At 40.6% G+C, this 15,124-nt stretch overlaps 1 protein-coding gene across 5 annotated transcripts in view; it reads right to left on the reverse strand.

Moving 5' to 3' along the window:
* Nucleotides 1-4,923, reverse strand: part of CPNE8 (copine 8) — a 70,958-nt gene extending 66,035 nt beyond the window's left edge. For 4 of the 5 annotated variants that reach the window (XM_053943445.1, XM_053943444.1, XM_053943447.1 and 1 more), the window contains exon 1: nt 4,685-4,923. In XM_053943445.1, the coding sequence (XP_053799420.1) occupies nt 4,685-4,824 (140 nt within the window). In that variant the 5' untranslated portion in view covers nt 4,825-4,923. Of the gene's footprint in view, nt 1-4,237; nt 4,265-4,684 lie in introns of those variants that run through there. The other variant, XM_053943446.1, reaches the window with a different exon arrangement.
* Nucleotides 4,924-15,124: the final 10,201 nt, after the last annotated feature.

The following is a 15,124-nucleotide window of genomic DNA, read 5'->3' on the forward strand; positions in this document are numbered from 1 at the left end:
CTTACAGTGCAAACAATCTGCTTTAAATTCTATTAGTCATGCTGCTACATGTTTAAATTTCAAACAATAGAGACACACAGGTGAAAACTAAACTGTGCACTCTATCAGGAATACCTGTCCATGATTATAGACACTGTAAACTATTTATATTCTCATCTGAAACCAGCTAGTTCTCTAAGCAGTATAACTTCAAAAAAAAACCATGTAAGATCAACCTTCTGTTGCCAGTCACACATAACCACCCCATGGACTTTTAATCCAACCTAGATACACATACACAAAGAAAGCAGGAAAATGAAAACCAGATTTACAATCAAAATTCATTTTATATTCTGTATTTTGTACTATACAGAGTTACAAGCTCGAATAATTTGTTCTGAATATCTCTTTAATCATTATATCTTTCTGTGACAGAGACTTATAACAAATTATTAATATTGTTTAAAAAATCCAGAAGGTAAGTATGATGGCTGGAGAGACATGATCTTACCAGAAATCGATGCCTAGGACAATCAAAGATATAATTTAACATACTTTAGGTATTGCAAATACGCAGAAGTAGCTGGTTATGACTTTCAGACTGCCAAACAAAAAGAAAAAATCTGAAGTGGTATGCTTTGTTTGTTTGTGCAAGAAACTTGAAATTGAATAATTTCAATTACTGAGAATAGGGGTTGCTTAATTCCATTCAGCTCATTCATTAATGTTAGATTTCTGTGCAAATTGTGAAGTGGCATAGGAGTGATCCAAAACAGGCATAGGGAACCAACTGTACTTCTGCTGAATTAGCCATGACAAGGTATTTATGGCACCTTTACGCACATAAATCCTGCTGTGGGAACACAGGCAGTGTAGAGTTTATCCAACATAAACCCAGACCAATAAAGACACACTGCCTGATTGAACATAAAGCATTTCAAAGCAGTATTATCATAACAAATATTCTGAATTCGCAAAGTGACCCTGCACTGTGTAAGTATTTTAAAACTGTTTTTCCAATAAACATGTCATCTTTGATACGTTACTAGAAGTCAAAATGATAAAACTACAGCTTCAATTTCCTATAGATATTAAAAAAACACTCTCAATAAGATAATTCTGATTGATGAGTCCATAAGTAAACATTAACATGAGATATAACAAAACTCTTGACCTTTTTATTAACATAAGACTGCAGAATTATCAGGTACTACAGGAAAAAAAAACCTAGACCTGTCCACACAGTAACCATGATAGACAGAAATCATCATTATACAGTTCATAACAAAAAAATTAAAAACTTGAACCCATTAAACTACACTGAACTTTGTGTGCTCACTCAGAGCACAAACTTCAAGATATGCAATAATCACAATCTTGAGGTTCTCAGCATTAGATAAACTACTTCAGTCAACACATAGTAACAGCACTAACAGAGGGAAAATGGGAAGAGAATATGACGATTTTCCAAGACTTAACTAGATTGGAATCAGTGGAGAACATCAACAGAGGGAAAACAGGATAACAGACATATGGCCTGATGCTTACCTGAAGCTCTCATGAGACCATAAGCTCACACACAGCTGGTAAGAGAAGAGTCGTGTCTAGACACAAGCAGCATGCAGTGCAAACACCCCTGTAGAGGAAGAGGAATCTTTGGGCTGGAAAACATAGTGAGTAAAAGGATAGAGTGCAGCCTATTTCCACTCTTTCATACAGACTGCACGGACAAGGTCTTGGTCCTTCACCACATGACAATTGTGCAAAATTATGCCAGGCAGCAACAAATAAAGATTGCATGGCAGGTGACAGTAACATTTTCATCAGACCATAAATGCCCTTCAGCACATGTGATGAAGGGAGAGACAGGGTACAGAGGGAGACGGCTACTAGAACAATTGATCCAGACAACAGTGGACAATTACCAACACCAGAGGATCCTCTGGGATACGTATTTAAGTTCTTCTGCCATATTCGAGCTGGCTCTCGAGTCAAAGACTTCTGCTTCCTGATAAACTACATCTTAGAGAGTCAGAAAAGAATTGTGACATTTTTATTTGATAGGCACTGAGTAGTTACAGCTAGAATTAAATTAATTTCTTGCTTTTCTAGCATTTTTAACATTACAGCTAATGCTGGCATTCAATAGTCATGGGAATGATATAAAAAAACTTTTAGTCATTAAGAAATTCCAGAAAGAGCATTGCCTGACAACCAAAACATTTCTGGATTTTACAGTTTTCACAGAATTTCTCATCCCATGAGATGCATTTCTCCTAAAGGCTACCTGATGTGAGATGTGACCCTGAAGCTAAACCAGGGTGGCTTGGAGAATATCAAGTAGTGCAATGCCATCTGCATAGTGGTGAACCTAGATACTTTGGCAACACTGGCAGTATGAGGATGCAGGCAATTGGGAAATGCTGACAAAGAAACTACATGGAATTGAGAGTTAAAGGAATATAAGCTGTATCCTTACTGAATAAGGCAGACAGAAAGACAGAAAAAGAAAAGAAGAGTCACAAATTTACTTTATGGCACAAACAGTTTGCACTACTTCACTGACCACAAGTTACACCACCTGTACAAACTGGAAGAACTTCCCTCATGTCCTACAAGGAAAACAAAACAAAATACAAACAACACCCCCCCCAAAAAAACCCCCACAAAACATCACCACAACAACAAAAAACCCCGAAGCCAAACAAAAAGAAAAACCCAAGAAAAAAATCCAGGAATAAATTATAGTTATCAACTTACAATTGTTGATGTAAATTAGTGACCGTATTGGTCCTACAACCCTTCAAGTATCAAGGAAAAAAACCACAATGACCCAAACTGTTGTCAACAACATTTCTCTCCAGGTATTAAGGAATATACAACTGCTAATTATTAAAGACTTTTCAGCATTCTCTGAATTTTGCAGTTTGCTCTTGCAGTCTTTCACAACTTCATTTAACACCACATTTCACAAGCTTTAGCCAATGAATGTGTTTACAGATGAATCACAAACGTGTTAACCATTAATCTCTGCCCTAGTGTCGCTCATTTTATACTCTGCTCTGAAGCATAATTTTGTAATCAAAAATTGTCATTCAGCACATACAGAAGAAAGGAATCTCCATGGAAATTCCCATCCTTCTGCACTTGACATCAAGACAAATGAAAAAGTTTTAACAAAACTGACATGGCTTTTAAGAACATCTACAGAGAAACTGCTGCTGTAAACTATATACTGAAATTAGCTACAAGTAAGGTCAGAATCAATTGACTATGTTCTATACCTGCATTTCTATGTAACTATCTGATGGATTATTGTGAAACACGGCAGGTTTTACACAAATGATACCTGGAATTAAAGGAACTCCCATACCAAGTGAATTGGGTCAAATTCAACATAAATGCTCTGACATCTGTAACTGTGACAGGCTATCTGAAGAACGTAAAAGTAAAGGTCCTGGACTGCTTTTACACATTACAGCACACCCTTTTTTGGACAACAATTAGTGCTTGTGAACCTTGCAGAGACAGCAAGTACAATGGGGTGTTAATATGTCAGCCTGGTGACTGTTTCAGTATTAAAAATTTAATCTTACTCTATTTCTCACTGCTTCAGCCTTCTTTTGAAATCCACATTTGATAAAACATCAAATCATACTTTATTTACTAAAGAAAGAGAGGGAGTGGTCTGACAACTTAAGTTTAGAGCACTGCCGTTCTATCGTGGTAATAGTACCGGTAAACAGCAACATTATAAAATGAGGAGCTACATTATAAAATGAAGCAACGGATTGTAAAAGAAACTCTGTCTCATTTCCCGTCAGGAAATACACTGACAGTTCAAATTTTCCGCTAGAAGCTGCCAACTATGCTGGTGAAAGGCGTCACCGCTTTGCAACTACTGGGAAACACTTAAGGAAGTCGCGGAATGTGAACGAAGACGTGAATAAAAAAAGCGCACAAATAAAACTATTTTTTAGACCTCTAATGAGAAAATCTCTGCATTACGGGAGAAAACAGGATTTTTGAAATACCGATGAACAAGCGTCAAAGGAACAAAACCACAGACACTACATTTGGTGTTACGGGTTGGCATTCCCTCAGTTTCTCGGCAGCAGCGTTACGATAAGACATGACGAAGCGATACAACATGCCCGTACTCCTAAGTTTTGCAAGAGAGCCTTGAAGAACCCACAGGATGATTACTCCGGTCTCCGTCCCCACCACGGCTCTTGGGACAGCTCCAGAAGTTAAATACCTGCGGGATAACGCGCCCTGCGCGCTCACCGACGCGACTCCCGCTCCCCGGCGGCGGCGCGGGCAGGATGCGGGGCGGCGGCAGCCGCTGCCCGTCTCGGCAGAACCCGGAGCCGCCGCGGGAGCCGGCGCTTAGCCCCCGGGGCCCGCCGGCAGCAGCCGGCGGCGGACACGCCCGGTGCGCGGCCAGAGGGCTGCAGCGGGCTGGCAGCCGGCCCCGGGCTGCGCCCGGCTCTGCCCGAGGACGCACTGGCAGCTGCTCGCGCTCGGCACGCTCCGAGGGCAGGAGCGAGAGCACCTCGCACGGCGCCGGGCATGCGGAGGGCATCCCGCACTGCCCTTCTCCTGCCCGCTCCGCTGACAAGCCCGGGACGAGGGGCCCCCGCCCGTCCGCCCCCTCCGACGCCGCGGGGCGAGCGGGTGGCGCGGCCGTGAGCCGCCACCGTACCTGCAGGATACGGAGAGCTCCACCTTGGTGGCCGGGATGCTGGAGCTGAGTACGTTAAAATCCCCCACGGACGCCATCTTCGGAAGCCCACCGCTTCTGCCCAGCTCCTGCTGCCCCGCCGGCTTCCCCAGCCCGAACATGGGACAGAGCGGCGCGGGCGGGAACGAGGGACGGGGGGAGGGAGGAGGCGGCGCCTGCTGGCCTCCACAGCGCGACGCCGCTGCCGCCCGTGGCGCGCGGCCCCGCTCCGCACCGCTCCGCACCCGCGGGATGCGCCCGCCGACTGGAGCGGCGAGCCGGGAGCGGGCCGTGACGTCACCGCCAGCGGGAGCCGCGCGTGCCCGCCCCGGGCGCGGGGAGCCCGACGGCCCGAGCGAGGGGACAGAGCGGAGCCCTCAGGGGAAATGCGGCACCGGCGCCGTCGCGACCCCAAAGCGTGCGGGGCGGGGAAGTGCCCCGGGGGAGACGTGCCCAGGGTGCAGTCCCGAGCGATTTCGCTCCCGCGCTTCCCCGGTCTCTTCCCTCCTGGCCCCTGCACGGAAGCTCCCGCTCCGTCCCGTCCCGCAAGCTGTCTGGGGAATCTCCTCCCGACGCGTTAGTGAACGAGGAACCTCCCGGTGCCTTCCCCTTGGCTCTTGCACGGAAACTTCCGCGCCGTTCTGTCCCGTTCCGCGGGCTGTGCGGGGAATCCCCTCCTTCCGCATTAGTGCGTGTGCGGGTCCCCGCGCCCCGAGCAACCGCAGCGGCGGCTGGGGACGGCGCGTGCGGGCCGAACTTCAAGGCCCGGCGCGGGGTGACGCTCCCGGGGCCGCCACCACAAGAGCCCCCGGGCGGAGAACGCGCGAGGTTGGCGGGGCACGGCCGGGGCGCGGGGCAGGGCTGGCGCCGCCAGGGGGCGCGGCGGAGCGGCCCGGAGGGCCGGCCCGTGGGGGATCCTCGGGGCGGTCGCCGGCAAGGGGGAACACCGCGGAGGTGCGTGCCCTCGGAAAGCCTACAGCCCTTCCACTTGCAAAAGAGGCGAATTTACCTCGGTTACTGTGTGCATTGACACACTGAAAAACGGGGGCTTCACTCTCACACGTGCGCAGACCCATTCCTTTTTTTTTTTTTTCCAAGACCACCAATCCGGTTGCCCTGAATCTGTTCATAGTAATTCACAATAATCACGACAACTCCATCATCTTATATGTAATGTGTTTAATTTGTATCCATTATTATAGCATCTAAGTAGTCCCCAGTATTTATTTCTCATCATAGCAGTTTGAAGAGAGATAGAAGTGCTTCCATTCCCATGTCACAGCTGCGAAGTTAAGGCACGGGCAAATTAAAAGTCATGTCTGTAGCTACACAATATGTAGGACAGGTCAAAGTCCCCAAAAATCATATACTGAAACCCAAAATCATACACTGAATTCCTCCACTCCTCTGTCTGTTGAGTGTTTTACATATAGCAATAAAGAAGTTTAATGTGTTTATTTGTAAAAAACAAATTCATTCCAAAGCCACAAACATTATCAAAATACATTAATTTTGAATTTCAATTCTAGATTCTTGTTGCTGTAACTCACGTTCAATGCTTGATCTCAGGTAGTACATCAAAATAATGGTAGGAGAACCTGACTGTCAACACTTGGTTAGCTCCTAGCAAACAGAAGGAACAGCAGTGGGAATGCAGAAGACAGTAACATGTTCTTATGTACAGGAGATATACTCCCTGTGCACAGCACACATCTGAAACTCCAGTGGCACAAACTCAAGGAAGATATTATGGATATTTTATTCAGAAACTTCTGACCACATCCCAGTTCCAATCTTCTGCCTCTTTTTTGAAAGAGGTTATCACCTGAAATCTCATTTCTTTATTTTCATTCTCTTGTCCAGAGCAATTTGTTAAGCACAGAGCAATTTCTCATCAGATATCTCTAAAGTATTTCCTCTAAAACCAATCTGTCTAAAGTTCTCAGTACAGCCAAGAAACCACATACCTTCACAAGTATTCTAGGTGTGTCTGCAGGCAGGCAAACCAGTAAGCCTACAGCTGAAATTCCTTTAAAAAGCCAAACCACAAAACCCAAACAAAAAACCAAGAAGAAATTTAGTTCACTACTGTCTTTGTCTGTACAGTAATGTGAAGGGATGTATGTAAGATCAGTACTGTCTTGAGAGGCTAATTCTGAGTATAAATAGGCTACTAGATGACTAAAAGCTAAAGGACAGTTTTTGAGAAAAAAACAAACTGTTTTTCAGCTTTATAATACAGTTCCTCCGTCTTTTATAATCCTTTATAAGTATCTAAATATGATCAGTGTATCCCACAGGGCATGGCATGAATAACCAAAAACGTATGAACAGTTATTATAGTAAGGATAGTACATCACTATTAATGATATAGCAGTTACAATTCTATAGGTGTGAGTAATTTAAAAGTATATAATGTAAGTGTGACATGATCTTACATTATTCTCTTCTAATCCATTTTACTTTTGGTTATGTGGGGGTTTGTTTTGATCCTTTTTTATATTACCTGATCTTAATATTTTATTCTACTTAGAAAAATGGAAAATGTTGGCGATTGCTGATTCCATAAATAGAGCACCCTGTGAAAATAATGGAGAAGTTAAGGAAATTCAAGTCTTCAGTGTTGCTGGGGAGATAGTCATCTTCTCTCATCACATTTATAAAGGCACAACAATTTTGTCTTATAATGTTTGAGCTTAGACTAAATACATAATTCTCATGCACTGAGTGATTTATATGGGAAAGAGAAACTAAAAACTAAACCAAGGGGTAGTTGAAAGATAGGCACCAATGGGACTAAATATACATTATTATCACTACAGAGAGGCACCTTGTATTTTCTCATTTTTAAATGGCACTAAGGTGTGGGGACTGGAAAAATGTCCAAGTATTAGGACAGAGGCAGTTTTAGTACCTGAAATTTATGTACAAAACACCTATCAGATTACAGTGCAAAAAGAAACATAAGATCTGTGTGTGGTATATGGTAAGCTGACATTTGAATGACATCAGTGACTAAAAATTTTGCAATGGAAAGCAGGACATATTTTCCTTGCTTTCTTTTGTGATTGTTACTTTATTATTGCTAGCTGTTGCTAATTATCAGATGCCTTTATCACTTGTTTCAATACCTGCAACCTAATTTAAGGAATGAGGGATATATTTGCAGTAATTATAGCATAAACTATGAACAAACTAGTGATTCCAGAATAGCTGTAATGCGTAACACTAGATGATTGCTTTAAAACATCACAGCTTCCAGGTTTCAGCAGTATAATTGAAGCTGAATGCCACAGGATGCAAACATTGATTACTTCCCTCCACCCCCTCAGCTTTCTGCCTTCTAGATCATTATTAGATGTCTCAAAAAAGAAGTTTTATGATTAAATCTTTGTACTACTAAAAAAAATGAACCACACACAAAACCAACACAGACTAATCTGTAGAAAGTTAAGGAACTGGAAATAGCATTTATTCCAGTTATGTGATAGAATAGGTGGATGATTATAGAAGTGAGCTTAGAAGTGAGCTTCAGCATTATTGGAACAGAACAATGTGACAATTGCTCTGTTCCAATAACAATGCATTTTCATGACAATGACATGCCTACTCAGTCTGTATTTGTGATGAACATACCATATTCCCTTGTTCTTCTTCAAGTATACATTCAATAGATCGCTCATGTAACATCATATTTTTATCATGGACGCTACCAAACTGTTTCTTTCAAGAACATGAAGAATGGGGTGAACTTAGCCATAACTTGGTCCTTTCTGATAACTGAACACAGCACTGAAACAATTCCAATATCCTAATGCACACTACAGTTTGAGAATTGTTATATCTTTCTTTCCTGCCTTTGATTAATATAGTTAATTTCTTCTTTCTTTGCTAGTGCTGATTGTTTCAATCCATTGAACAAAGACAAGGAATTTAGCATTTGCTGGGAAAGTGGAAACATCAGTGCCACCATCACTAATGGAACCATCAGCAAGAGCTGTGGCTGAATACAGACTACAGGCTTTAACCATCTATAATAGAACAGCTGATGGATACATTCAGTCCCTTTATTCTTCTAAGATTAATTATCTCCTATAACTCCATTATTTTATGATCTTCTTTCAAAACACACAAATACCGATGAAGCTCTATTTTTGTGAAAGTGAAGTCTAAAGGAGGTGTTAGACTCAGAGGTTAGACATAAAGAAAAACTCTCCACTTCTTTTAGGGTTTCACTTTAAACACTACTTTTCAAGGGCTAATGTCTACAGTCTCACAGGTGTCAAGAAGAATACATTTCTTCTTCTTAAAAAGTATTTAGGTCTTCTGTGTTTAAAAGCCTTTGAAACCTATCCTCGCTGTCTGCATAAGAGCACCTCTGTCGTGAGGACCTAGAAAACCTTGTCACCATGGCATAAGCGTGAGGAAAGTTAGTGAGTCATCAGTGCAGAGACAGCTAAAAATTTCACCCTTTCTGTACCATGATGAAATTAGTAATGCTTTTGTTTGTGTACCTCTCTATTGTTTCCATGCAGAATAAAATCACAAAGTACAAATACCACTTCCCCTCTTCATACACACAAAGGACAGCTATCTGACAAATACACTTACTTACACTAGAACTATGTTATGTATCAAAGTACCTTCGGCACTAGATAATTTTCCTGTATTATTTCAAATTTTCTTCCAGTTTGATCCAGGCCAGAAGAGAGAGAACAGCAGCACAAGCATAATGTTCCTTCCTGCCACATCCTAAGAAAAATGTTCTTCCATAGAATCAGGTTAAGTAGTGTCAGTTCCTGACATAGATTTCAGTTAGTTCAAGAGCTCTTCAAAATGGCAAAGACCGCTGAAACATTCTTAGAGTCATCCAGGAGGTGTAATGGAATCCATTTCACATATTACACCTAGTACTGCATAGTAAGGTCTCTACATCTATGAACAGAGGAATTTTAAATCTACTGAGCACTTTTTCTGGCTCTCAGAGTGAAGCAAGTCGTGTGGAACTCAAGTTCTGAAAATGTGACTTGGGAGTATTTTTAGTACAGGCTTTTAACTGTTAACAAAGTCAGATTAAAGTTCAGAAGTTCAGGTTTCATTTTAAAGAACAAAGAAAACTGATTAGATGTTTTTGGGTGAAAAAGTATTATTAATGCACCTTCAACTGAGCATTGACCATCCAGATTTCATTTGTGGATAGGCTGCCAGAAAAAATGTAAGGATGCATTTAAAATAATTTTTCTAGAAAGACAATTTATGACGGGCTCATGGTAGCAGATAATTCCAGGTTCTGCTAAACTAAGTGTTTACCATGGCAGAAAGGATGGTAAGAAGAAGATTGTCTGCATACAATTAATCTCAAAAATTCTAAATAACAATGTTCTTTTCAGTGAACATAAGATTAGACAGCCCCAAAATGAAACCTCAAGATGTTTGTCACAAGATCAGCTGAACAATTCAGGAAAGCATTTTAGTCTCAGAAGAGGTAAAGGAGAATCTACTTCTTGCTCTTCATGCTCTTCATGCTTCATCTTCTTTCCTCTTCTTCTTCTTGCTCTTCTACTTCATGCTCTTCTTCCCATGTTCTTGGACTACTCTTGATGATTGCAATTATTTTTTCCTTCCCTTCCATGCCCAATCACTTCTAGGCCTTCCATATTTCTAAGAGATATCAGCTGATTTGCAGAAAATATTTGTTTGTTACAAATCTTTTAGGAATATGTTTCATAGTTTTTTTCTTTACCTAATCTTGACCCGTATCTTTTCCCTCAGCATGCTTCCAGAATATTCATTAGCAATAGATCTTGGATGGCCAAGTCTTCACATATAACAGTTGCTTTGTGAATTTGGCTAATGCAGAAGAAATTAGCACATAGCCTCTACAATTTAAAGGTGTGTTATCCAGTTATTTTCTTCATGGCAACTGAAGTCAAACTCCATTCTTTTAGGAAAAAAATCATTACGGCATTTCTGAACCCAACAGCAGCAATGCCCAAACTGTTGTATCCTCCTCCATCATCCAGGAGGAGGCTTCAGTACTCATGCAATTGACTTTGTGTATTTCCTGATAACATCAAGGAGATATTGGGTCATGCCATTTTAGGCGTGGAAGAAATCAGTAACTCTGCCAAAATAGACACAGACTTAATCTTTGTGAGTAGCCTCCAACACAGATGTCAAGCACCAATTGCTTATCTATTACCTACCCGTAAATATTCAGCCAGCTGTGTACACGGTGAGGGGGATGACCTGGACTAATCTGGATAAGTGTGGGATCCACTGCTTGTCAATAGTCACACACTTGAACTTATATAAATAAATACTCTGGATGATATATCAGGTTCACTTATCATTTCATCTTCCCAGAAGGATCCCTGTGAAGTCAGGGTAACACTACATATTCTAATTAGCCACCAAGAAGCAACCCCAAACTTTTCTGTCAATTGCTTTTTAACAATTTCTTTCACAAATTTCTCAGTGTAAGCCAAGATAGTGGAATTCCTGAAAACTTGTCACCATATGTGCTCATACCATTTCTATGGCTTCCTCATTTTGAAAAAAAAAAAAAAAAAAAAACCTCATATGTGTTTCTGTATTCCTCCAAAGATTGCTGAAATCCCAGCATGTTGCCAGGCCCCTCCATGTACTATTTTTCATGCAGTCAGGCTTACACTGAAGCTCTGTCCCAAATTAATTTTGAAGGCTGCGTGTGATTTATTTTATTGTCTTCTTGATTATTTTTTTCCGCCAAGATTGTACTTGTTTTGTGGAAGAAACCGACAAATGCCCTTTGGGCAAAAAGAGAACATGGTTCTATTTTCACAGAGGAAAAACTCCATGGCTCCTTAAAACTTTCTGTCATATTTGATAACTCACTGTTAGACACAGAACCAGAAAGCATAAGCTTCTCCCACACAATGGGTTCCTATGGTCTGGGTTCTGGAAAGAGGAGGAATTGTGCCCGGAAAGATCTGTGAAATCATGTGAGATTATAAAACATTCTGATTCCCAGCTGAAAGATTTTCTGAGTGGGTAACAGATCTTACCAGTACTATCTGTGATGTTGATTTGGCTTCTGCAATTGATTTTATGCCTCCACCTACAAGGACTCAAGCAGCAGTAAGTGCTTGAGAAATAACAGCAATATCATGAAGCACCTCCACTCCCATAATTATCAATCATTAGTCCTCGATAGGAGCTTCAAGGTCATATGCTCAGTCTGACAAAGCAGACTTTGATCCATTAAAACACTTTGGCTTTCACCTCCAGGCAAGGCCTCTAGCAGAAGGGGCTTTATCTTCAGCTACTCAAAGGAAGTTAATCATTTTAGATAAAATGCAAATTTCTGAGCTTCAGTATGGTTGGGTACTACAGAGCCCATAGTTTTTTCCCAGTGTGCAACCAGACACCAGATTTCTCTCAGGGCAGGAGCTGTGCAGTGATCTGGGTTGCTGTGGGCCTGGCTATTTCCTACACAGCTGGGAGATGTCTGCAGCAAAAGGGAGGTCCTTGTACACAACATATTTTGAAGAAATACAATTACTGCAAGACATTGTCTTCTTTTTCTTCCAATTTACCAGAAGCAAGCTTCAAAGTGACTATACAAACTCTCAGAGAAGCCGATTTTAATCACTCATGACTCATTTATAACTATGAATTAAATTTCCCAACTTTACAGCATTTATTTTGATTGCATTTTATAATGACAGTTGCCATCCTAGTTACCAAGCACTAATTTATGATATAGGTTAATTTTGCGTTATTAATGAACTATCAAAAAGGCAGTGTGACTTATAGTACTGACATTTAGCAAGTCACTAAAATATCTAGAAAAGAAGAACTTCAAGAGTTTCTTCTTTTCCTTTCAGGAAAACAGAAAAGTACCACAGATAGAAAAGTGAATTTTGTAAGGATATTTCTTCTTTTTTCATCCTCATGTATTCCTTCAGTTATTAATTTTAATTTTATATTATTTTCCATTCCATTAAAATACCTTAAACAAACATTTAACAGCATGTGGATTGTCTTTCAGGAACACTGTCCATCAGATTTTTCTCATTTCATGGCAACATTCAAGCAATTAAGGTTTTAATGAGGCTGATAATTTCCAGCCCAAATAATGTAATGAGTTTGACTGTCTTCCAGACCAACTGTGGCACTAATTCAGGAATGCATTTAACCATATGCTTGAATTCATAACTGTGTTGTTGGGCAGCAGCTGTGTACCTCTTAAGTGAGGTGTAAAGCTCACACTTAACATTTGCTGAGCTCAGAGGGTTCATTGCACCATTGCTTTGCCTGTGTGAGAAGTACAAAGTACAATATTGCCATTTTCTCACATCACATTCTGCTATCTCAATGTACTTACCCATATCCACAAATCACTCAAATCCATTACTTATTTTCAGCTTTAAAATACCACTAAAGATTGCACAGTATTTCTCAAATGGGAGGTAAATTAGATTCTGTTACTTAACAGAATATGAAAAATTGAACTGTATTGGCACCATGGACTGGGCTGTGCTGATGAGCATCAGGACTTCTGTATCTGTGGTAAATTAGAACCCTTCATTTCCTCTTCTTTTTAGAAGGCGCCCTAGGGTGACTTTATGTTACTTGTATCATCTGTTCTGTTTATGCTGGATATTAAGTTCTGCACCTGTAAGGCTGGTCCTGAGAGGGAGGCAGGGGAAAAAGAAGCGTGCAGTTTGTTTTCAGGAACTGCACTCACTCCTCCACATTCCTGCTCCTGGACTGTGCTGTCTGCAGCACGGACAGACAGCGGGACAGAGCTCTCCTTTGCTGTTAGTTAGGTTTTAGCTAGCTGAGACTGAGAAGTTCCCTGGACAGTGGCTTTTCTTTTTCTTGGAGCTGTTCAAACCTGCTCTGGACTGAACACCCAGAAGAGATCTGGGAGCTCACGCCTGTGGCCCACCCAGGCCTGGGCCGTGGCATTTCCAGCTCAGGAGGGGCTGATAAGAGACTGAGTGAGCCAAGCTACAGCCCATGGAAAGGACTTTCTGAGTTTGCCATCTCTTCAGAACAGTGAGAGCTTTTATGTGCTTCAGAGATAAACACAAAACTCCTTGAAATAAGAAAACAATTTTTTATTTGAATAGTGATTCCCTCTTTCATATTTATATGTTTATTTTAAATTTAACTATAAACACACAAAAAATTAAATTAGCCAGTTCAGTAACTTTTAAAATGGTAAATTAACTTTACTTTGCATGATTAAGAGAAGGATTAGAATTATTCTTAAACACTGTATTTTAAACAACCTAGGCCAAAATCATCCTTAAAGGAACTCAACAGAACTGAAATGATCAATTAACTAATTAACCCTCTTGAATTTAACAGATAATTCTGTACAAATTAATATTACACTTTAAATATTAACTTCAGGTCCTTAATAATTTATAGTTTGGTATATCTTTTCCATAGTGATATAATTAGCATAGCTATGTGGGGATATATAGTAGTTTTTGAAGAAGTTTGATTGCAGGATATATTTTGAGTCTAGTTTGTGTGTCTCCCAAGAAGCATTATAAACTTTTGAAAGGGAAAGGCACTAAAAAATCTTTTACTGTTGGAAGTGTCTACTTTTTAAAAGCCTTTTGGGAAAATAATATGCAGTCTTTAGCATCAATCTATATAAAGAACAAATTTGGGCTTCTAACACAGGGATAAACTCCCTACATATAATTGCAAATTCTCCATAATACTACACTACATTATTGTTACATATAACACTAATCCTGACACTCAGGCCTAATACTCTAATCTAACACTAATCCTAACACTCAGTTTTAGTCTTGTAGCATACCTAAATCCAAGAACCAGTCCTAATTCAATGCAGAATAAAATCTTCTGCTACCTGGTACCTGGTAGAAGCAGACTCCTAAGCATTCTCCTAAGTGCCATTTAGATCCCAAGAATTGTAGCATGCACTGTACGTCAGAAAGGGTCACTCTCAGCTATAGTGAAAACTCAGCTTCTTTTTGCAGCTCCATCAGTAATCTTGAGTTTACCTTCTGCAAGACTAACCTTTGCTTTGGCTTAGCATTGGCTGAGAAAGCACTTACTGCAGAAGCTTGGTATGGCAAGGAAAGTTTAGGAGTCATGCTTCAAAACCTACTTTATCATCTATTTTCAAATTAAAAACATGTTTTACCTAGTATTCTATGATTCTAACATCTCTAGACTTAACAGTCCTTCCAGGTAGAAAATCTTAATTATGAAAATTAATTATTCTTCATTATTATCTAAAGATTCGTTTTTATCTAGCTTTTTTAAATCACTAGCTTTCATTTTTCTTATTGCTGTAGATGTTTGTCAAACTATAAATCTTACATGAGCCTCAATACATCATGAGGTCATCTTGGCACAGCAGCTAACTTAGCAGGAAAAGCACTGTTTCAC

This window comes from Vidua chalybeata, chromosome 5 (assembly GCF_026979565.1).
Source record: "Vidua chalybeata isolate OUT-0048 chromosome 5, bVidCha1 merged haplotype, whole genome shotgun sequence".
NCBI lineage: Eukaryota > Metazoa > Chordata > Aves > Passeriformes > Viduidae > Vidua > Vidua chalybeata.